At 33.8% G+C, this 25,186-nt stretch overlaps 1 protein-coding gene across 6 annotated transcripts in view; it reads left to right on the top strand.

Moving 5' to 3' along the window:
* The first annotated feature begins 2,062 nt into the window (after positions 1-2,062).
* LOC138336910 (cAMP-dependent protein kinase type II regulatory subunit-like) overlaps positions 2,063-25,186 on the top strand; it is a 46,110-nt gene continuing 22,986 nt past the window's right edge. For 3 of the 6 annotated variants that reach the window (XM_069286529.1, XM_069286528.1, XM_069286527.1), the window contains exons 1-5: positions 5,746-6,161; positions 18,751-18,786; positions 20,128-20,180; positions 20,950-21,033; positions 23,045-23,086. In XM_069286529.1, coding sequence (XP_069142630.1) covers positions 5,912-6,161; positions 18,751-18,786; positions 20,128-20,180; positions 20,950-21,033; positions 23,045-23,086 — 465 coding nt within the window. In that variant the 5' untranslated portion in view covers positions 5,746-5,911. Of the gene's footprint in view, positions 2,241-5,745; positions 6,162-18,750; positions 18,787-20,127; positions 20,181-20,949; positions 21,034-23,044; positions 23,087-25,186 lie in introns of those variants that run through there. The other 3 variants (XR_011210486.1, XM_069286526.1, XM_069286530.1) reach the window with 2 other exon arrangements.

The raw sequence follows: 25,186 nt of genomic DNA, 5'->3' as shown, positions 1-25,186 counted from the left end.
GCAGATAAATATTAAAAATCGTGGACACAATATGATACAAATCGCCCGCAATATGTCAGTGGGACACAAATTGAAACTCTCTAACTTGTCCCAGAAAAAGGGACGCAAATGTATTTCCAGGCTCTCCCGAATGTATCAGAACTTGTGAATTTGTCACTGAAATAAGTCACAGCAAACGCCCGACGATGTATCGGAGTTCCGAACATTATTTGTATCGGTAATACCCGAATTTTATCGTCACAAAAACTGGACGCAAATACTACGGTTTGACTGGTTAGACAAAGTTGTCCGTTTATGGATTTAAGACGGACCTGGTGATTTTATATTGTTTTCAGACGAGTCTTGACAAAGCCCTCACAGGCCTGTATCATAAACTACATGTCCGTCAGGAATATACATGAAATAATGACTTTAACAATCGGTTGAACCGGTGTTTTTTTCGAATAAAAGAAAAAGACCCTGAACACGTGGATCGCAATATCCGGTAACCGTACAGTAGACTTCACACACTGTGATAGTAGTTCTGTTCATTATCTATATAATCTAAATACATCCTTATATAACCTCGATACTCTAAGGATTACATGTACTATCCCTGTCGTTGGATTACTATCAACGGCAATGATAGTAATCCCTGGAGTATCGAGGAGGATATACAAAGTACATGTGAATACATAATTTCGATCCCAATCAATCGAAGGAAATGTTTAAGTAAACTATGGTTGCCCGAAACACATTTTAGAGAGATTGGCCAGTTTTACGATCGACAGATGTTCAATACAGAAAACTGAATCTGAAAATTAAAAAAAAAAAAAAAAAAAACAGCAATTATTTGACTGATATACTTCCGGTCCTGAATGTGTACGATTTTCGAAAAAAAGGTATAATTGCTTTTATGTTTGTAAAAATCATATTTAAACAAAAATTGATCATATCAGATCATAACATATTGTTTAAACTTTATATTTATGAAGAAAAAAAAACATTTATAGTTAGCCAAGAAAAAATGCCTGTAAGTCAAAAATCCCTCTGGCTACCGTTAGCAAAGACATGGAGGAGTGTACAAACTCTATGGATATTTTTGTATTCTGATTAGTGTTTCCTACACGTTTTCAGTAATATGAACGAACAATGTATATCTGGACATAAGGAACCGGCCTTACTATTAAACAGAAACTTTAGTGTTGACCTGGAGGAAGAATAACATTCTGGTGTTTTATCGATTTCCACGAAACAACCATATACTGCCTTATGTTTGACAGTTTCTGCTGCCTCAGATGGTCGTTTTACTTATTGCATAGTGTTTATCATGAGTACGTCTCCTTTGTATTACATTTCACAACGTTATCGATGTCGCTATGATTGCAGTGTATTTAGACACTAATTATTCATTATTCTACAACTATTTACAATTTACTAAATTGCATTCATGGCCCGAGTGTGTCATTGAATACCAAGTCTTAAAGATGCTCCACCGCCGATGGGTATTATTTCTTTATCAAAAACAGGAGCTACAATAGTTACTTACTTACACCATTACCAGCGTTGAAAAGTTTGAGTTTCTTATTCTAATTCAATATACATTGTACAAATATCAAAAATAATTTTAAAATTGCATCCCGTAAAAAATCTATGCCCTATATGGAATGGAGTACTGATTGTGCATACACCAAAAGCAAAACAGAAAATTATACGTCCGCACTGGACAAGTGTCTATCTCGTAATGCCCGAAAACCCGCCAACTTCGGACAATGAAATGGTAAGGGTCAAACTTGACCAATCACGAGGAAGGTCACGTTTTGAAATAGGTGAGAATTTATCAACACATACATACCCACAGAGAAGAAGTACTCAAAAGGCATGCACATAGTATCGTGGAAAATTAGGCAATATGCCAGGGTCAAATTTCAACAATTATTGTTCAAATTATGGATGTCGTTCGTGCTCTGACGGCAATGAAGCATATTTAACATTATATTATAATACAATAAGATGACGTCATAATACAGCATGACGTCATAGCACTTCTGCCGTAAGTCTTTGGATGTCATAATATAGCATGACGTCATAGCACTTCTGACGTAAGTCTTTGGATACAGAGCAAGAAAATCAAGAGGGTGTTGTTTGCTGTATCGTACCAGCCCTGCCGCTGAGTCACATTGCATTAGGGAAACTCATGAGATGCTGAAAGCTGCATATCTTCTTGAATTGTTGGTCACCAATGGCAACGATATATAATGGTAATGCACACATTTAAATATTTCTAGTCATGTTTCCTATTATATAATGTTTCTGGTAACAAGAATTATGATAAAATCGTCTGTCTAAAACTACTTGTCAACTCTAAACCACGACTGAGAAAACATGTTAGAACGAAAATTCAGAAATCATTTGGTGAAAGGTCAATGCACGTAGCACGGACGTGCATGCCCGTGCCGACATGGAAGTGGTACGCACGGGTACATAAGAATAGTTTGTGAGAGGGCTATGGACATTCCTTCGTTGGTTTGGTCCAAAGCTAAATGTTTTTTGAGGCTTTGGCAACTAGCTATAATGAAGTTGGCTTGCTACCTTGTAGCTTTATCTCTGCCCGGAACGTTTACAAAGATGTTATACTGGTCTGAGTGCTGGAAATAGCTCGTGCCAGTCCGATCTTATATAAAGAAGTGATCATTCGAGATTATATATTGTATCGCAAAATTAAAACACTGTCTCAATGCTGTCTTTCTTCTTCCAAAATTATTGAGATCTCTTCGGATGTTCGTCGTTGGTTCATTCTTCATTTAGTTACCTAAAGAACCGAAAATTTGCACACTCATTATCTCGAGCATAACTTCTTGATCGTATGTTCAGCATTCCATTTTGAGTGCTCGGCATTATATTTTTAGATTACTTGCCAAAAAATCAAGTAATCGACATACTTAAAATTTACTGAAGTATTGGAATACTTGCCATAACATCGAACACTCGATATACTGAAGTTTTAAAATAGAATACTCGCCAAGACATCGAACACACGATATACTGAAGTTTTAGAATACTCGCCAAGACATCGAACGCTTGATATACTGCAGTTTTAGAGTATTGACTGCTCGATATACTGCAGTTTTGGAATGCTCGCCATAACATGGAACGCTCGGTATACTGAAGTTGTGAAATATTCACCATAACATCAAACGCTCCATATACTGAAGTTTTGGAATACTCGTCATAACATCGAGCTTGTTGCTCAGTATATTGCAGTTTTGGAATACTCACCGTCCATAACATTGAGTACTCGTTCTAATGGAATTTTGAAATATTCGTCATAACATCGAGTGCTCAATATACAGGAGTTTTGGAATACTCGCCATAACATCGAGTACTCGACAAATTAATTTTTTGAAATGCTCGTAATAATAATGTACGCTCAATATACTGAAGTATTAGAATACTCGCCATAACATCGAACTCTCGAAATACTGAAGTAATTTGGAATACTCGTCATAACATCGAACTCTCGAAATACTGAAGCTTTGGAATACTCGCCATAACATCGAACTCTCGGTTTTTGGAGTACTCGTTATAACATAGAACGCTCTGTATACTGCAGTTTTGGAGTACTCGTCATAACATCGGGTACTCGACAAACTAAGTTTTTGAAATACTCGTCATAATAATGAAAGCTCGATATACTGAAATTAGAATACCCGCCACAACCGCGAACGCTCGATATACTGAATCCCATGTGGGGCAGTTGCCAGGTACTGATCGCTGGTCGGTGGCTTTTCTCTTGGTACTCCGACTTTCCTCCACAAATAAACCTGGCACGTCAGGACTTACATGACCCTGGATGTTAATAGGACGTTAAATTAATAAAATCCTCGATATACTGAAGTTTTGGAATACTCGTAATAACATCGAGCGCTCGGTTTATACGAATCAACCCTCTGTATACATTTTTGGCGGTACTCGCCTTCATATGAGGCTGAGAATTACATAAGTAGTTACAGTTTAAATAATATGGACCCACCAGAGTGTGAATAGACTGTTTTAGTCTGTTTAATTTGGCGTGCCGAACGTTGCAAAATTCAATAAGTAAAAACATTTGTGCGAAAAAAATGGGTTTGTAATATATCGTTATTTGTGTTCATTATTTTTAATTTGTGTGTGTGAAAAAATATTTGTGTGTATTTTTTTTTTATATTTGTGTGTGAAAAAATGGCTTGTGTGTAAAAATATATTTGTGTGTGATGTTGTTTTATGTTTGTGTGTGAAAATCACACATAAATATATATTTTTACACACAAATATATTTTTCACACACACAAAGAAATTATTGAACAAAAATGTTATTTTTACACATAAAATTACACAAACATTCATTGTTTTTACACACAAATTAAGCATATTGAACACATATAACGATATATTACAAAACGGTTATTTTCTTTACACATTTTATTTTACTTATTGAATTTTGCAACGTTCGGCACGCCATAGTTCAAGGGTCTAGATTAAATATCGGTAAAACAGATATTTTTATATGTTATAAAATAAGACGCTTGAAAAATCTACCAGATTCGTAGGTAAATGTGACGACGAATTAGTTAATGTGACAACTTCAAAATATAATAAGATGTTACTGATAATTCACAAGTTATTTTTCTATAGGACTATTTATGGAACAGTGTCACAGGCATATATAATGTAACATTATATATGTCTGTAACACTAGTTTTATCTTGTATGATTTTTTATAGATGGACTTATATTACTAATAGCGCGATTGGGGGATGTTACATGTAGATACAGGTTTTATAAGCTTAACGGCCACTTACTTATTTTCCGAAGCGGCTTTATTTGTAAAACATGATTGATAATTTTGTAGAGTCACAAAAACTATTAGCTAAACTACTACACTTATCATTACCGACTGTACAATTTAAATAAAGTAAAATTAAAATGTGAATTTCCCGCCGTCGTCCTAATTACCGCGTGTTACAATGTACAAAGATATAACAAACATCGAAATGAATCTTCACTTTTAACAGATTACGAAGGAAAACTTGCATTTGTTTGGTTTGTTACCTCATCTTAGACAATCGATCTATCTACATTTTCTTACAAATGTGATCAATCATGAATGTTTTAGGAAATTCTTATTTTTTGTTATGGAAAGGTGAAAAATAAGGACCTTTTGCTATTTCCCTCTTTTTTGAAGTTCTATGAAGATTCTTTTAAATTCAATTTAAAGATCGCTGAAATGACAATACTCCATATAAGGCACGTGTAGTGGCAACCGGTTCCTTTAAATCCTTGCTTTGAGCACTGTACTGAAGTAAAATTTAAAGTAACCATCCAAAGTTTTTATTTGACTTTTAATTCAGATTAAAATCGAAGCCAAAGTGGTAAATAATCTGACATATGGGTAATATTCGGATAAGAGACAACTAGGTCCAGTGCGCCATGTTTTGTTGGTACATGTACGTGCACCAGATAAAATTACTAGGAAAACTACGGTACCTGTCAACTCTCCCGCCATCGTCGGAAGAGTGACTACCATCACGCGACAGAATATAGTCCCTCGTAGATTAGTCAAATGTTTTATCTATTTCTAATGTAGTCGCTAAATTGGAATATCTATAAGCTAATATATTAACTCCAGACATTGACTTTAAATCATACCAGGAAAAACACGTTGAATCGTTATTTTTAAGATAACACCAAGACGGAGGAATATATTTTCTGTGTTCACCTACATGAAACATGTGACGTCACCAGGGCTAGTTACCCGAGTCTCAGCGAATGGTGTTATTATACGGAATACACATACAACACACATGTATGCGTGTGTTAGCTAGCAAACGGTGAATGTGAACGCTGTCTTCGAGAACATATTATTTTAGGTGTTCAGCTGTATATTGTCATCATGAACTTCGAAATACCACCAGGATTGACGGATCTTCTACAAGATTTTACTGTTTCTGTACTAAAAGAACGACCCCCGGATCTTGTTCAATTTGCAGCAGATTATTTTGTGAAATTAAACAGTCAGAAAAATATAGGAAAGGATGATGAAGATGGTTCTGGAGGACGTGGAGTACGCTTCGCCGGTCCTGCAAGTCCTCCCCCAGGAGAGCCTATGGATGAAGACGACGACGATGATGACGAGCCTATGGGTAAATTTCGTGTAACCAATGTTGATTTGTAGCCAAGTGGTATGCTAAGATTGTACAGCCCATACACAGTGTTTTGACCCGACAACAATATAAGCTTTAATAAGATCGTGATCTAGAGGTCTCAATTACTTTCTCTAGGATGTAAATAATGTATCCTAGAGTCGACAAATACAGTTTTGCACTCAAAATATCGAAATAAGATTTTGTTGGCCGAGCTGCAGATGCTTTCACTGCAGGAATGTACAACTACAAGCAACGATTTTGTTGGTATGCTGCTGCCAAAGCAAGTTATAAATGCTAATGATTACACTCACGTTATAGTGTAATATGTGTATAACACAATATACAAGTGAGTCTTATATAAGTTACATATGTACACAAATTAGTCCCAAAATACATATCATATGGGCCTTCATGACAGCCAGTTAATTAATTTCTGAATACCATCAGTGCTACAATAAGTAATATAGGCCTAATATAGTGTAAATAGATGTAAAAACATGCAGTGAAGTGCTTGCAAATTTTGCTTTTCCCCACTCCAGAAATACGGACTATTATATAATTTCCATTGGTATATACGTGTAACATCCCTCTCGAGAGAGTTGTAGGCTAATACTATACAAACATATCGAACCTGGATCATTACATTAGAGGTTTGATCCTTGATTTACCAGTCCCATATTATGGATAAACGTCTTTCTTGTGAATACAGCAAAACCTAGAAATATAAAGTAAACTTTTTCATTTACAATTTACAAATGTAAGATTTTAAATTGACATTATACATGAAAATTCATTATACATGTTTTAAAAAAAAAATGTTTTTCTGACAAGAAAAGTAAAATATTTCTTACACCATATGTTATGTTATATCATACTTATGTTATATCATATTAATAATTAGTGCCCGTTCGGCATCATATTGATTTAATACAGCCTTGTTATTCTAAACCTTGCAGCATGCAGTACTACTACTGTGTAGTTTGCATGGCCGAGCTATGCAATTTATTGAATTTAATTTTGTTTTGCAAATTATATACACTAGATGCGCGATGTGTGCATGCATGCATGCTTTATTTAGAACTTGGTGTCAAACCTTATATATGTACCAGCCTGGTAGGCTAGTATTAATTACCATGTAAAAAAAACTATGCATGTGTTATCAATACATTGGTTTAGGGATCCCAAAACAACTTGGATAAAGTGTAATTTACCATTGATTATAGTCTCAGTTTCTGGTGATTATGATGTGACACACATAAATCACATCAAACACTGACATAACAATCACTGGAAAGTAGGACTGAATTTTATTACTAGATTATCTCCCTCTAGTTTAAAAACTTGGGTAAGGATCTTGTACACTATGCACACGCCCACCCCCACCCCCCCCCCCAGTTAAAAACTAGTGTACTAGATCTGGAACTAGTCTATTGGATTTTCTCCTCCTAGTGACTGATCATATGGCAAGTCTAATATATAAAACTACTTATACGTATACATATATATGACTTATTTACATGCATGATATATATATTTATATGCTTTCTGTTATTTATGTTAAGTTGATATGTGCGCATTGACATTATATACAATGACATTGGCTGAGAATTATACTCAACAATTAGAATTAGTTCCATCTTTCGGTGATTGTGACATCAATATATGACATATTATATATTTTGTCATTATATGATATATGCTACCATCATGGTCACTGGAACTAATCTACAATCATCTTACTTTTACTGTGACCGTCACCATTTCTTTGAAAGAGAACATTAGCATCTGAACACCTTGGTATACTGTATTTGACCCAAAGGCGTTTAAACAAATTTAAATTGAAAAAATAAAAAAAGTGCAAAAAAGCCAAAATTATTGCAAATTTACAGTTTTTTGTAGTTTTGGTCTTTATTTATGCCTGAGTAAGGGAGACATCAGAAATGGTGCACATGATGGTCACACTCACAGATGTGAATTGCTTTGATATCTCATGATCAAGACAAAGATACGAAAATTAAATGTGTTGCCTATGTTGGGAGATATCCATTTAGGAAGGGCTCCCCCAACCACTCTCTTACTCCTCCCAGCCCGTTGGGATGGGAGATATCCAATTAAGAAGGGTTTTCCCCAACCACTCTCTCACTCCTCCCAGCCTGTCGGGATGGGAGATATCCAATTAAGAAGGGTTTTCCCCAACCACTCTCTCACTCCTCCCAGCCTGTCGGGATGGGAGATATCCAATTAAGGAAGGGTTCTCCCCAACCACTCTCTTATTCCTCCCAGCCCATCGTGATGGGAGATATCCAATTAGGAAGGGTTCTCCCCAACCACTCTCTCACTCAGGACTCCCAGGCCGTCGCGATTGGAGAAATCCAATTAGGGCTCTCCCCTACCACTCTCTTACTCCTCCCATCCCGTTAGGATGCATGGGAGATATCCAATTAGGAAGGGCTCTCGCCAACCACTCTCACACTTCTCCAAGCCGTCGGGTTGGGAGATATCCAATATCCGGGGGGGGGGGGGGGGGATTCCAAAAATCGGACTACCATGAATAGAATAATGGCGCCTGTGTGCAAACTTGTTGGTAGGGGATCATCCATGGATGCTAATCACTCGAGGTCTGGCACTTGTAATTCGCCTCCATTTTACATACAAGTTGATGTTGTTTATAGCTCTAGATCTGTGCTACTAGTGTAGTAGCCAAGTATGGCTGGACATGTTTTACTTATATATTTATGGTTATGATTATGTAAATATATGTTGTAGAATGTATGTGACACCTGAAATATGATATTTGATTATTATTATTATTCATATCCAACCTATACTAGTACCTGGTACAATAATTTCTTAAATCCAAACCACAGAGATTGAGAATTTAAAGAACACACAAAATTTTTATGTTACTATACATATAACAACCATCACTCTAACATTGCTTTATTATAAATTTTCATGTAATGCAAAATGCTATCTCTGGTATAAATAGAATCACATTGATCAATTTGATACAAAAAGTGAAAAGACAGTGTGCTTTTAATTTATTGATGTTCTTGTCACTAATGAACTAGAAATCAATAATATGATGATTATAACTGTAATCTGTCAATAATCCTTTCCCTCATATACACTTGCATGTACATGTAGTGAGACCGAACACAAATGTACTACATGTATATTACAGTACACACAATTTGTACAATGTAATTTATTAAGCAGTAAAGCTGCTATAAATTTGGAGTAAAATCAACATTCTATATCTTCCTGCAGTAAAAATCAATTCATTATACATGTTTTAAAAAAAATAGTTTAAAAATCAAGTTCTAAAAATATCCACACAGATTAACAGTACAAAACTTTAGATGAATGATAAAGATAATGATATGTGCAAAACAGATTCACAATGGAACTGTTTCCTCTTAAAGTCATAGAGGTACATTAATATTGTGAAGCTGATCAGTCCTTTTAAATCTACAAGATTCATCGATATCCTGGAATGAGTTCTATTAATATTCAATGGATTGTTATTGAGTAATTGACATATATATATATATATCTCTCAAATTGGTGAACAGCTTCAAGGTATATGAAATGATGCAGTCAGTTAACGTTGCAGCTCATACACTTAATCATTTGACACAGAAATAGTCTTTTTGTATTTATAAATAAAGCAAAGCTGTCTTATCTTTTAATCAAGTGATATATTTGCATCCTTAATTCCTAGTGTTTATAGTATTGTATACGCCATCGAAAATTGACATATATATTATTATTGAATTCTTATCTTGAAAAGCACTTATACATAATTTTATCACAAGATAAAGTTGCAGATAAACAAAAATGTGGTTTAAATTTCCGATGAGTTATAATCTAAATTATTTAACAATATATAAATACTACCTGCATTAGAGGGTGATACTAGGCACTGTCACCCTCTAATACAGGTAGTATTTATTTTATTATACCAAAAGTCTAGAAACAAAACTAGTTTTCAGGTATAATAACCGTATTTGCAATCTATTGAAACATTTTACTGAATGTAGCAAAAGTCGAACAGTCACCGTCAGCAGTAGAATAACATATCAGCTTCTACTCAGTAGCACTAACTATCGTTGCATTATACAAAAGAATACTTACAATAAGCATTTAGTGAAAAATTCTTGTTGTCTTGTCTCCTGCGTTTGTTAAAATCTTAATGTTTTTGTAAAGCTCAATGAATTTTGGTTTCATCCTGTCGTCTGTTTACAACATTAGCAACGTTATGAAGACGCTTGAAATCGCATGTCTTCCGTTTACCTAATCACCGACGGGTTCATAAAAACCAACATATAGCGCTTTGACAGTAAGTGAAACGGCGTGAACGGAAAGCTCCGTCCTTAACATGAATTTTTTTATTGATGAACAGATCTAATTTGGCAAAACTGTTACTAAATAGCTCCAGATAAATTTTGAAGCGTTGCTTCAAAAAGCGTTGCTTCAAAAAACAAAGATGGCGCATAAAAAAGAAACGAGTGCGCATCTTTTTCGGGCAGTTAATATTTTGCACTGTACGTCAAAAATGCACTATCACCCGTCGCTAGGGGGTTGCCACAAACGTGTCTATTGTTTCCTATTGTTATAATGTTACCTGCCGTGTGATAGTGTAAAATACCAAATATCTCTTGACCAATCAGAATACAGGATTCTCACTTGAGGTATAATAATTATTAATATTATAGAAACCCACAAGATTCTGCCCTATTGAATTGTATTAAATGATAGAACAGATACCACATACCGCATTAGGTTCCTCACACACGTACCCTGAGTAAGTTATAGCATAGTATAGCTATAGATATACCGGTACTCATGATCTTCTGAATGTTTTATATGACATATGGCTAATAAACACCAAAGTTTATATTGATTATAGATTGTGTAATGTTTTGTCATGATGTAATAATGAATAATATAAGCAGTAAATATAATAGGCACAGGATATTATGACAGAATCAATTAAAGATCTATAAGTTTCATACTTTCTGGTACCAATATATATTAATATATCTATAACTGTTTAATATTTCTTAATATATTGTTGTTACTATTGTTATCCCTTGTGAAACATGTTTTTGCAATTTGGGGGTTTGTGATTTTTTTTGTGTTGTGTTGGTCTCTGTATATATCCGTCCTTCGGAGATGCTTTTCTGGTCTATAACTTTCAAACCATTCAATTTTGCTCATCTCTAGATCTGTTCATCTGTGTATGTGGATCAGTACTTCTATCTCCCAGGTTATAACTTTAAAATCATTCAATTTAGCTCCTTGAATGTTTCCTTGTCTGTTTATATCAGGCTAGTGACCTACATTTGCCTTTTGCTGCATCTTACATTTTTATCCCCCGCGAAGCGCGTTTGCGGGCACTATTTAATTCGGTTCCTCTGTCTGTCTGGCCGTCCGAGATTCTTTTCTGGGCTAGCGCTATAACACAAAAACCGTTCAACGCAGCTCCTTGAAACTTTCGGTATATATCAGATAAGTGCCCTAGTTGTACCTATTGCTGTTTCGAACCTTCAATTTTTGGAAGTTTTTCTGTTACTATTAGTGCTGTAACGAGTATCAGAGTACTCGAGTATTCACGAATCATTGAGAAAGATCGGATACGAATATTCGTTACTCCTGATATTTGTGGATATCGATCATTCAAAAGCAAAAAATTATACCTTCTTTTATGCTGTCATAGCTCAAAAATGTGAAGGAATGTACACTAAAGTCTGAATATCATCGATGATTCCACTTTGAAGTAGACCGGAAGTCACAAGAGCTGAGTGAAGTAAAGCTAGCAACATGATATTTTCGTACCCACACTTCGATGCAATGTTGTGAATTCTTCATAAAATAATAATGATAAAACATAATTATTGACTTCTAGAGATGTAACAGATTATTATTGATTTCGTTTTCATTACGGGTCGGAAATATGTAAAAATATGAATACACTGTATATTATATTAGGCAACTGATTACTGTAGATGTGAACCCCATGTCAAAAACGAAAGATGAGTCAAAATCATAAATCACCTGATTAAAAATAAAAACTATAGGCCTAGAACTAAATTAAATTGTAACTACTCTTATAGATTTTAAATATTTTTTTCTTATTTTCAATATTTTTCTGTATTTGACCAACAAAAGTAACAATGAAATGTTTTGATATGGTGATTTATGCCTTACCATGATAATTTATATACAGTGTACCAGTTCATAGATGGTTTGACTTTGATTCATGCCGTAATTGATGTGCAGTAGTATTTTTGAGATGACGTCATTTAGAAATTCAAATGATTTGATTTTTTTACAGTTACAGTGACTGAATCCTGCTGTACTTAAGCTGTAACTCTTATTGCTTAATGATAAGGAATGTAAAACTGCTAAAATTGGTTTTATTATCAATCAAACATTTATCAATATATAAGACCATTATTGATTTATCAATAAAAATAGTTTTTACTTCAATTGAATCTTTTGCTTGTATCTAACTGGTGATTTGTGGTCCGATCTGTGAATCGTCAACCCTGAATCGTGGATCGGATCGCCACATGTTTGACAATCCACAGCCCTAGTTACTTTGGAAACTCAAAAATACCAAAGTACAGTTTCTTTTTATGCCCTCTATATATTTTTTTCAGTCTTACAATACTCAAAAACTTTTTAAGTTATACTTGAATAATTGTTACTTTGACCTTGATGTATTTGGGTTTTTATACCAACTGTGGTGCACGGGGGATAATCAGTCTTGAGTGTGTTTTTATACCAACTGTGGTGTGCAGGGGATAATCGTCTGAGTGCCTGAGCTCTAGTAGATCTATATATATCTAATGAACCTCCAGAAAGGCGTTCAAGCATGACACAGGTATGTCACCATACACACGTGCACAGAGACTGGATGGTGTTCTAGCGGAAGACTATTTTGAACAACAAAACAAGTTTATCGTATCAATATCAATATGATAATAAACATACTTTTATGAAACAAAGAACTTCAAAGTAATTTCACATTAAGAGTTCTGATGAAGTGAAGGAAAAAATTTATTACAATGCACCAAGGGCGTAAACCATCTCCTTGCAATAGTCCCAAGGATAATGAGCGAAAGTGCTTTGTACACATGTTGCAGAGGATGATTTCATAGCGTAAATTAAGGTTAGGAAGTATTTAGCGAGCACTTAATGTCTAACAGACATATTTCTAGTTCTAAAAACCTATTTTGGATTTTAATAAATCATTGTTGAAGAATTTAATGTGACTGTTAGTCTGTTACTGTATTACCCTCTGTGAGTACATCATTTTAGTCCAAACTATAGAAAAATATCTTGTTAACTTATTAAAACTTTATCGATAGCTTGATCTACTATTGGCTATTGTTATCAACTTGTTGAATTTGTCATCAATTGATGGAGAATACTGTATATTGATAGTCTGATGTATTGTTATTACATCCTCTAGCTAGCAGTGTGTGCATTAAAAAAATATTCAATGCAACATACAGTCAAACACATGATATCATTCATGATTGACAACAATATCCTGAAAATATGATCTGATTGTACTGTAATGTGCTCAAAATAATATAACAGCAGCAACGTGACAGATTTTAATTTTAATTAAGTCTCAGATATTTAACTCGGGGTTTGTGCTGGGTGTTCCATAAATGGGGTCCTTCTCGGATAAAATGGGTCCCCTTATAAATGTAATTTCATATGAGCTTTTAAAAAAAGTGGTGTCCTTTTCAATTTCAATGCTTAAAATTTAAAGGATATGGTGACTGCTTAAATGCAAACCCTGATCTTGATATCTTTATCTAGCCTAACGCTACCAGATATATTGCTGCAGTCACATTACACATATGCATACATGTATACGTACAATATTAATGACCATCCAATTAAAAAAAAAATTTGTTAATTAACCCAGTGGTGAAAACTTTTGTATATAAATCTAATGCTGGGTGCTCTTTAAACTTGAAGGTCAATGAACTGTATGAGGTGTATAAATTTAAAACAATACAATAATAGCTGCATATTACATATACACACGGGACAACATTCAATTATGAGACATCAGCATAGTAGACTTTACTTCCTAAAATATATGCCCTACTTTAAAACAAGTACATATTTCTTGAACAAATGCATCCAAAATCTTTGCATGTCGAAATGCAATACGATTGCAGTTTTGTGTAATGTCCACTGGATATGAATTAATGCATATGGATGCTAAGTGGACACGCTCAGAATAAAAGGATTACAATTAACTTGCATCATCAGTAACAAACAGAATGGAGTCTTCTGTTTTTCCCTTTTTGCAAATCAAGCATCAAAGATGCCCGCAACAGGCACAGTCTCTGATTGGCTGGAAATGTGTATCCGCTGTGATAAAATAGATTTGATGAGACTTAGTCAGAGGAATAATCGTTCATTATGTATACCGTATGTACAAAACAAAAACATACTGAGTTTTGAATGAAAATAAAAAACCTGGTAATACTTGGAATTTGATAATACAGGTCAAATGTTGTCCACTTTGAATGAAACTTGTCAAATGTGTTAACTGGTCTGGTAATACGTACAGGGACCATTGTCATTGATTCTTTTCGTGATTGTAATAACATACGGTACATCTATTTCTGATAGTCTGAAGTTGGTTGAAATTTTTCTTGCATGAAATTTGAAAGAAACACTTAAAATATGGAATTTGGCTTTTGCATATCATCTTTTAGTCGATTAGTTTTCTTTTGCAGTAAACATTAATTATTTTTAATGAACATTATAATATTAAAGTATTATCACTTTTGTCAAATAAATAAAACAAACAATGCAACCAGTCCATGATTATTCCTATTGGTGAATTATGTTAATGCATAATGACATGTTGGCTGCAAAGAAAACTTGGCACAGCATCCTGATTGTAATTATAGTTCTTACATACATTGTACTGAGAAGGTCAAAATTCTCCACTACCAAATGAGGGGAGGTTGAGAGGAACAAGCTTATGTGGCTGAGGATCGGTCAGTCATTTGGAAGCCTGTTATCAGAGTCTGTGTCACGGAAATCCTCGAAGGAGATGTTTTAAAGCTGGGATTAGATCTCCGAAGTAACAATCCTTTTCTGGTGATAATGATACTGTACAGTATAGTTAAGTATTCTGAATTTCTACATTGCTGGTAGATTTAGAATCGTGGCGTATGGTTGGCTAGTGCTGACTGTAGATTTTGTGGGGACCACCACAACCAATACACTGCAAGTGAGGAGCAGTGCGAGACGATTATTGAACACATTCGACCAACCGATATTTCAGTTATTCATCAACCAAACTGTTGAGCCTACTCTGTCTTCCTTCCTGAGAAAAACAACACCACTTTGGTTTTGTGTGACACAGTCTTGTTGTTGGGATAATTGACCTGGTAATGGCTAATGAATACAAACATGTTTTGAGTTAAACACTATTGACATTTAGAAGTGTTGAAAATGCATTGAGGAAATGCAGTTTTGTTAGAAAGTTGTACAGATGGAACATTCTAAAGAGAGACGGAGAGCCGTGTCAAGTGGTGGGAGCCATTCAGGTTGGTAAATGTTTCTGTAGATTTACTCCCGATTTGGTATTGGTAAAGCTTTAGGCTATAGGAATCATTGATTCCTGCTTCTGTGTTGATCAGAGTCTGTGTGTACACATGTGCTGCTGTGCTTGCTTGCAGTTGAGTTTTCAGCTTTTAACCAGATACTGAATTCCTACAAGCTAGCTTACTAGTCCCATGGATATATCTTGCCAGGGGAACAGAATAAGGTGTCACTCTGAATATTCATTCTTCAGATGATCAGGATTCGTGACCAATAAATATTGTCATTTTTAATACAACGTGTGTATCCTAGGTTTTTTGATGGTATACAATGTCAGTGAAACACACTGTGAGTCATATATATATGAGTGGCGCTGAGATATTGACAAAATCGTTTACTTAAGAAGCATGATAAGGTTTTAGAGCAAATATGGAAGAGCTCACAAACCATACAGCTTGCAACAATAAAGAAAAATTTGAGCAGCCAAGAAATATATGTACATTGGACATGTGATTATTGACTTGTCTTCTGTAGATCCTCCCCTTCTCCTTAACGAGACTTTGGAGGAGGAGAAAGCTCGTAAAATAAGATTGGCACTATTAGGTTCATCGCTATAATGTATCGTAGAAGATGGATTTGGTGTCTGTATAGAATGTCAGATAAAGGCTTGATATCTCACTTACTTGAGAAAAGGCATTTTAACCTCATCTTAGTTAGAAAATTGGTATTTGGAAAAGAATTTTTCAAGAATGAACTGACAAGATAATTTTCATAGAATGAACTGCCTTTTTGGCAGAATTTCGCTTAAAAATTTCTAGCGATTTCTATCAAGAATGGACCCATAATAATCCGTTTGAAAGAGAGCTTAGAAACAATTAAATCTGTTATAACGCTAATTAATCTGACTGGATTTATTTGTTTAAGGTGGTTTTATATCTCAATAATGTAATTAATCTACCAGTAATTAATAAGTCTTTTCATTTGAAAGCCAAAATGCAATATCTTCTTCATTATGATCTGAAAAATCTTTTTATATATATATATATATTTTAGATCAAATGTCTGGAATTCATATTGCAGAAATCAAATTATGACCAAATCATTTCTGAAAAACAGAATTCCTGAATAGTGTAATTAGGAATATGAAATAGACTCCCCAAAGATCTAGACCACATGTACAGCTGCAATGCTTAACAGCTGAGTACTACTTTTATTGATACATAAGTTAGTACATCCCGAGAGCACTAAACTTGTGTATGTACTGATCAATTTTCTTGACATACTATAATATTGTGTCTGTCAATTGTATTATTATTGGGCTTGCTCCTGAGGAGATGACAGTGAGATATTGGCCCTGAGTACATAGTTAGTAGATAACAGTACAATTAGAGACGGGCACCAATTTGATATGTGCCTCTAATGCAGTGATACCACTATATACCTAGCTTGCCTTGGTATATATGGGATACTCTATGTAGTTAGCGGGGAACACCAATTTGGTATGGCCCTCTAATGCATCGAGACAGCTATATACCTAGCATTGGCCGACTGCCTGGCCCCTCAACTCTAGTTCAGACTTTAAGTGTCTTTGTATTGTATATGACGCTTCAGGTTTCCTAATTGAACATTTCGTAATTTAATTAGTTTTCAATAAGATATATCAATTAGTGTCAAGGTCATTTAATAATGTACTAAATCTACCCCGCTACAATTAAACTGTTATTTGTTTGGATTGCTGATATTTCTATACACCCAGTGTAATAAATAAATTGAACAATTAATTTGTTTAATCAGGGCTCCACCCAAGAATGAATCAAAGCATAATACATAGAATTAATGAATTAAACTTGTTTTATATTTTGTAAATTTTCTTCTTAAGTTAGCCAAATTTTATGGCCGAATGCAAAAAGCTGCAATGGCAGATCTAGCAAAATGAAAGAATACATTTGAGCCAGCAGCCTTATTGAATTGAATTATATAAGATTTAGGATGCATTTCCACTCAGTAGATTTGGCAAAGGGGACATTAAGATTGACATGCTGCAAAGGAATCAGTATTGGTTCAATTCTAGAACTGCAGAAACATTCTTCAAATGTCTGATGCTTTTGACATTAAAAGCCAGACAGAATTATGTAGCATGGAGAAGAGCAATATATCTATACAAAATGAAAACCATTATATATATGCTTTACTGTCTTTCAGTAAATGTAAACATGTACATGTCACTTTCAAGATCTTCAAAAAGATGTTATCATCATCACTTGTGCAGAATAAAGGGTCTTAAAGAGACACTGTGTATGGAATATAGAGCTCAAGGCTAGACGAGTAGAATCACCCTGTTACACAACGTATACCTGTATCTGATCTGGCAAACAAATGTTGATACAATAGGAAGTATATGTCTACCTCTATTGTCTATATATACTATAGACATGATAGCATCTCCTAGAAGTGTCAGGTATGTGCCCCCAGTAGGGACTGCAGGGGTATTGTGGAAATACAAGTTGCCTGTTGATACCCTGGTAATTAGTATTTCCAAGTAAAAAATATTTCATGTTTTCAGAACATATTTCTAAAATTGAATCAATTCATATTAGGATTGAACATAGTGCATGTAGAGATAGTTTTGTTCTAAACATTAGATACTTCACACACCTACATATATAAGCACCAATATCAAGTAAATAAAAACACTATTTTGGTCTGGGTTATCAGGTTCAAGCAAAATTAGTTCATGAACATTTGCAACTTATTTCCAGAATTTAGAATTACAGACCCTGGTAGAAATAAGAGAGTACACTGTGAATGAAATAATCAAGGAAGCTATGTATTACATATTTAACACAGAAATACTTTCATCTCCAAGTACAGATAGATCTTAAAATAATTAGGCTATACTAATTGGTTGAAGGTGGTATATGTGGATACAGTAATTGGATACAAAAGATTATAATTTCAGACTTTTCATGATATCTGTTTCTATTTATTTCAGAGCCCCCAACTAACAGATTCCAGAGAAGGCAGTCAGGTAAGCAATTTCCATTGTAGTTCAACAGATCAAGTTTCATATATACAGTTCGAAAGCAATGTGCTTTTAAAATTTTTATGCATCAGGAGTTATCTGAAGGAAAAAAAAAGATGGGAATCAAATGGAACCTAGAGGTATACTTAGTTTCTGACTTAATTCAGTTATTATAGAACTCTATTCTTCTGTCTGCATAGCTTTTTCACTTGTGTGCCATAAAAATACAGTATACACTGAAAGTATTTTAAAGTAATAAGTTTAAGGATGGGTGTTGATATATTCTCAAAGACATCAAAACAGAAGCTGAATCTTAGCTGAGGGCAAAACATGTTTGCAATGCAATTACACATCAACATCAAACATTTCTCTTGTTTATCTTCTGTATAACTATAAATAAATGTTGATGAGATATCTGACGGAGATCGATCATGTCACATGCCACTCCTAACCATTACAGTACATGTAGTTATATGGCTTCGGTTAATGCTAGCCTGTCAATATCGGGAGGGAATGAAGCCATAGATCAAATTATACCTCCCCACTTTTAATATTTCTCTAACATTTCTGTGTAATCGACCACAGCCTATATATAACCAGTTGGACAATGTCCATAAAGAGGCAGAAATTGAAGTTTGAAATTTTTATTAAACTCGATTAAACATTGACAATATTTCTAATTGAGACATGGTATAAATTTACTAATGAAGTATTTCCAACATTTCAAAATATTCATGAAAATAAAAAAAGAAGAAGATGAAAACAAATTCTTTGTTCTTGTATGATAGTTGTCCCATTTTATTTTCTTTGATGAAATAATACATCAATACTTGTCATTCGTTTTATCAGTTTAATACAGGCAGTTAAATTTACTCATAAGCAAGAAGTTAAGAATGCCAAACATGCGTACAGTCAAACCTACTAAACTTGTAGTTGACCGCACCGTGCCCGATGATACTTAGTACACTGTATATAAATATCAAAGAATTTACAATACAATTTTGTGAAAAATTTGATAAGGACCGAAAAAATGCTTCAAATTAAAGGCAATATTTACAAGTTTGGACAAGTTCAACTTCTTCAAGTTCAACTACGTATCAATGATCATCGCATGATCACAAATATCTTGTTAAAACATTAGAAAAGTGATCAATTTGATTATTTCCATAAGTTCTGTTTATATCAATGACAGAGTTACGTCTTCTTGGTTGATTAATACTACCTGTAGAATTATATGGAAACAAAAGAGAAAAAAAAATTGAGATAATTAACTAAAAACAACACTACCACTTGCAATATTCCATGACAAAGTCTCCTAGTCTGAGCATTGATCCACTCTCTTTACAGTGTCTGCAGAAAGATACGACCCTGAGGCTGACTCTGATGAAGGTGAAGATAAGGTCAGTATCATTAATTGTAAGGGTGTAACGCCATTTATGGTGTCCCACTGAGCCTCAATGGATCGTGATCATTATTCTCATGATCAACTGATGCTCTCTTTAGCCACTTGTAATAAAGGGGAAAGGAGCTGTGTCGAGATACCAAAACAATGAGGGTAAAGTTTGATTTACTGTTAATCAGTGCCACCTTTCAGAGATGGTGACATCACAAACTTCACATCAAAAATTGATGTCATAATCTCAACGAAAGGTTGGACTAATCGATGGTAAATTTTACTTCAACCAGATCCTTTTGAAATATCGAAATTGACATATTAAAGAAGCTTTCAAAGAATCCATACTGTGTGTGACATTTGCATAAAGAAGTTGGTTAATCTTTTTGAAAATAATTTATGATAAACATTTGTAAAAATATTATATGATCAATCTTATAAGAATATACAAGTAGATCAAAACATCTTGTATTTTAAAAGTGTTTCTAAGTGATAAAATATTGTCTTTATCGGCACCAGAGAGGCAGATGACAATATTCCATAGCATGTGTTTCAATGATTGATATCATAAAGTTGAAAAAGAATAAGTATGTTATCATTGTAGTATCAATATTTTAGTGATTTTTACCAGTACCTGGTACATGTTTTAAATATATACAAAATCTAATCATAAACTCCAGAGGGGTACTTATAGATGAAAATTCCTTTTAGCTTGAGTTGGGTGAAATGTACTGATTTCATACGAGGTTAATTTTGGTGATATATTTGTGTTTCAGATTGTTTACCCCAAGTCTGATGAGCAGAGGAAGAGATTGAGTGAGGCAGTGCGGTATATCCTTCTCTTCAGATCATTAGATGTTGTAAGTACCTTGTGCTGTCATGTCGTCACCATGTTGAGAAAGTTAACAGCTCACCACCCCTTTATTCAACAGGGGCAAATTTTATGTATAAGAGATTGCTATTGTAAGGTTATTTTTCAGGATGGTGAAAAGAAATTACCATTGTCGACCAGTGAGAACCCAAGTCTTTTACATCTTATTCTTCCAATATCTGTCCTTTCCCATTTGTATTTACAGGCTTACAAACAATTTTAGTTTTTGCATTTTTACATGGAAAAATCCAGACAAAATCAATTTCATTAAACTTTTCCTGTAATTTTCAAGTTAGCATCCATGTAGTTTATTTTGTCCCTAAACTTGCAATTTGCAATTATATACCATGTAGTCCATTGAACAGTCATATAAGAGCTGTTCTTTTAGGCACTTACTTTACACCTTTACAGGATTTCTTACACTTTAAAACAGCATTTCTTACACTTTAAAACAGCATTTCTTACACTTTAAAACAGCATTTCTTACACTTTAAAACAGCATTTCTTACACTTTAAAACAGCATTTCTTACACTTTAAAACAGAATTTCTTACACTTTAAAACAGAATTTCTTACACTTTAAAACAGAAATTCTTACACTTTAAAACAGCATTTCTTACACTTTAAAACAGCATTTCTTACACTTTAAAACAGCATTTCTTACACTTTAAAACAGCATTTCTTACACTTTAAAACAGCATTTCTTACACTTTAAAACAGCATTTCTTACACTTTATGCACTGATTTATAAGTTACATCTAAATCCAATCTTCTCATTGATATTATACAGTGCCCTCTGGAGATCATTAATGTATTACAAGAAGACCAATGTGCTTCATTAAATTATAATTACATAATCACGATTATGTTATTGTATGAATAAATCATTGAATCATATTTCTTGTTTTTGTCTAAACTTATCATGGTCCATATGGCTTATGTAGAGTTCCACTATTACAAAGAGTCACCACACAAACATACTGCAGTCTCCCAAAACAACATTTCACACACACAACACATTGGATACATGAGAGGTCATCCAAAATGATCCTGGCTGTATACCCCAGTTTAATAGGATGATAATAGCCCAATCAACCAACTAACCAAAAAGTCTATTTTGTGACCATGATTCCAATAAGCACCCACCTTGTTTGACTTCCCGTCTGACTTTGATATTTATTGTGTTAAATATGGTAGATTGGCCTTTTCTCTCTTTATGACAGGGATATTTGATATGAATGGTGGCTCGGACAGAATATCTACCATAAACTGGCCTATTAAAGATTATAGACCTGTATATATTGTCACATACTACCCAGATTATTGGGATGTCATCAATGATCTGGGAATTTACACAATATTACAGCTGTGATTACTTGATAGAAATATTTTAATGTGTACAATAAAACTATAATCTGCTCTCATCATCAGAAGGTAGACTAGCATTTCAAGTGTCTCTGTCTTGTATTTGTCATCAGGATACATGTCATCTATTGTGACAATTCATGTAAGAGTAGCAATAGTTTAAAAGTGTACTAAATGGACATTCAGACAGTTAATATGTACATTAAGTTATATTGCTTTAGACTGATAAGAAAATAAAATGGCTTGACAGCACTTTATAAGTTGAATTTAGTTGCTCACATTGTAATGGTATTTCTTATCCATTGGTATTTTAAAATGTGAGACAGCTGTTCGGTACATCATAGCACATAAATGTTGTCCATAACCATTAGGTCCATTCAACAAAACCTTACAAAGTAATGATTTTGGATCTTGAATGTGTACCTTCTCAACAGTCTTTATTCACGCTGATTTCACATCATTATAAGTTAGCATAATTTCAATAGATAAAAATAAAGCTGATTTCTTTAAATAAAAAAAAATCCTTTTTACTTACTGACCAGAAGAAAAAAGTGCCTTGTATTCATATTTGTCTGTGATCTATATAAATTCATTGTTTTAAAGAATTTTAATCAATTTCATTTTTCTCTCTTTCAGGAACAGATGCAGGAAGTATTAGATGCCATGTTTGAAAAGAAGGTAAGTTTACGAGATAAAATAATATATCTGTGTGTGTCTATTTATCAATATTGAGCAAGTCATGTCTAATATGTTGTGTAGTTTATGTTTGATTACATATTAGATGTTTTAATTGTAATGTTTTTATCTCAATATCAGCGAATACACACTCTCAAATTCTCAATTGTGTAAATTGTTTTTATCTCTCTGACACTCTCAAATTCTCAATAGTGTTTCTGTGTATGCAGAAATAAATCAATGCGCTGACTAAATTTAGTACATCAGGATTTGATGTAAAGAATACCACAATAAAAATAGCAATTAATCTGCGATACACATCATTCAAAGAAACTGAAACTTGATTGACTTTGAAGGGAATATGAATTCCAAACTTTCTAATTTATGATGAGGTATACATATCTGTATCATGATCATCGCTGATATCCAGATAACCTCTCTTCATAGATCATCAATGTTTTATTAGTTAACAAAGAAACTTATCATTTTCCTGTGTGTGATGTACAACCGTATTCCAAAAGACTGCCAGCAAGACCACCAGATATTATTTCCATTTGATATTCTTCCTGTTATAATGGTACTTCATTGAAATTATTGTTGTATCAGAAACCATGTCATAGCTTACTGTAAACGTACTTATTGTAGCAGTAGTTCTACTTAACGCTTTTCATAACGTCTTTGAAGCACTAATTCATGTATTTTCGGAAAATGTATTGACCATCAAACTGCTAATTCAAATCTGTGCTAATAAATCTAAATGTATTTTTCTTTCGCATTTGTGCTAAAATATTTGACTTTGTTAAAATAAGTACATGTACAGAAGTTTTTATTTGTTAGTATAATATTATAACACAACATACCAAAAAAATGTTGAAAAATGAAAACTAATCAAAAGATCAGCTAGAAGTTTCAGTATCTTAAGTTTCTCAATATACCAACAGCTTGGCCATCTCAATGGTTCAGGCCAGGGGTTCACTGATGCTCCATCTTTTCAAATCAAAATAATTTTGCCTGCACAGCTGTATCTGAGGCATATTCTGAAATCTATCTAAAAGTATTTACATATTTACTGGCCAGGTGGTTGAAATACCCTTTGTAGACTTTTGTAGAAATAACAAACCATTTTAATAAGAGGAAACCCATGGTGTCATTGAACCTGTGTCCTGGATCTGACACAACTTCAAAAGATTTCTCTGTTTTCTGTTATCAGAGAATCTCTGATTTACCCAATATTGGATTACCATCCGGTGATTTGCTGTTGTTTTTCACTTACTGATTTGAGTGGTCGAATAGGAACACATGTTTTCTCTCAAATCTGTACAGAAATTGATTACCACACAGACTCGATCGAAAGTTGGTATTGGAATCCTGTTGGTGTGCCTGTTTGTCTTTCTTTCCATCATTAATTTAATTCTTCCGTTCATGGATTCCTTTATCTACTGATCATGACACACTGAATGTTTATATTATTTTAACCATATGGCAGATATATACTGTAAATGTATATACATTAATGCAGTCAAGGTTTAACGCAAATAGGAAAAACTGTTAATTATGATTTATTAGTGCAGATATAAATTAACGCAATTTGGTGGTTTGGTGGAAAATCTCGTTTACAAGATTTATTGTATGTGCATTGTTTAGAGCTTTAAAACAGCACGAAAAGCACTAAAATAAAACTACTGCTAAAATAAAACTACTGCTAAAATAAAACTACTGCTGAAATAAAACTACTGCTGAAATAATTATGTTAACAGTATATCATATTGGGGCTATTTTCTATCAGTTCTGGATTTCTCTGTCCACTAATATAAGACACGGTGTTGATTTTAACCAATAGCGTATGGCAGATACTGTATATTTACACTTAACTCCAGGAGTTCTATTAGCAGGAACTTCTTCTGTTTAATTTTCTTTTCACTTGCCATGATATTGAGAGAGGAAATATATAGTATAATTTGTATATGTCTGCCTGTCTAACACCTTGTCCGGTTCAGTCCCTGTTTCATATAGGCTAGATCAACCCACAGGTTGAATATATATATAATCTGTAAGTCGCCATATTACTGAACGTCACAAAACATTTACGGAGCAATGACTTGT

The sequence above is a fragment of the Argopecten irradians genome, chromosome 12 (genome assembly GCF_041381155.1).
Source record: "Argopecten irradians isolate NY chromosome 12, Ai_NY, whole genome shotgun sequence".
In the NCBI taxonomy this organism is placed as follows: Eukaryota; Metazoa; Mollusca; class Bivalvia; order Pectinida; family Pectinidae; genus Argopecten; species Argopecten irradians.
Note: the sequence above shows the minus strand (reverse complement) of the source record. Positions and strands in the feature narration are given on the sequence as shown.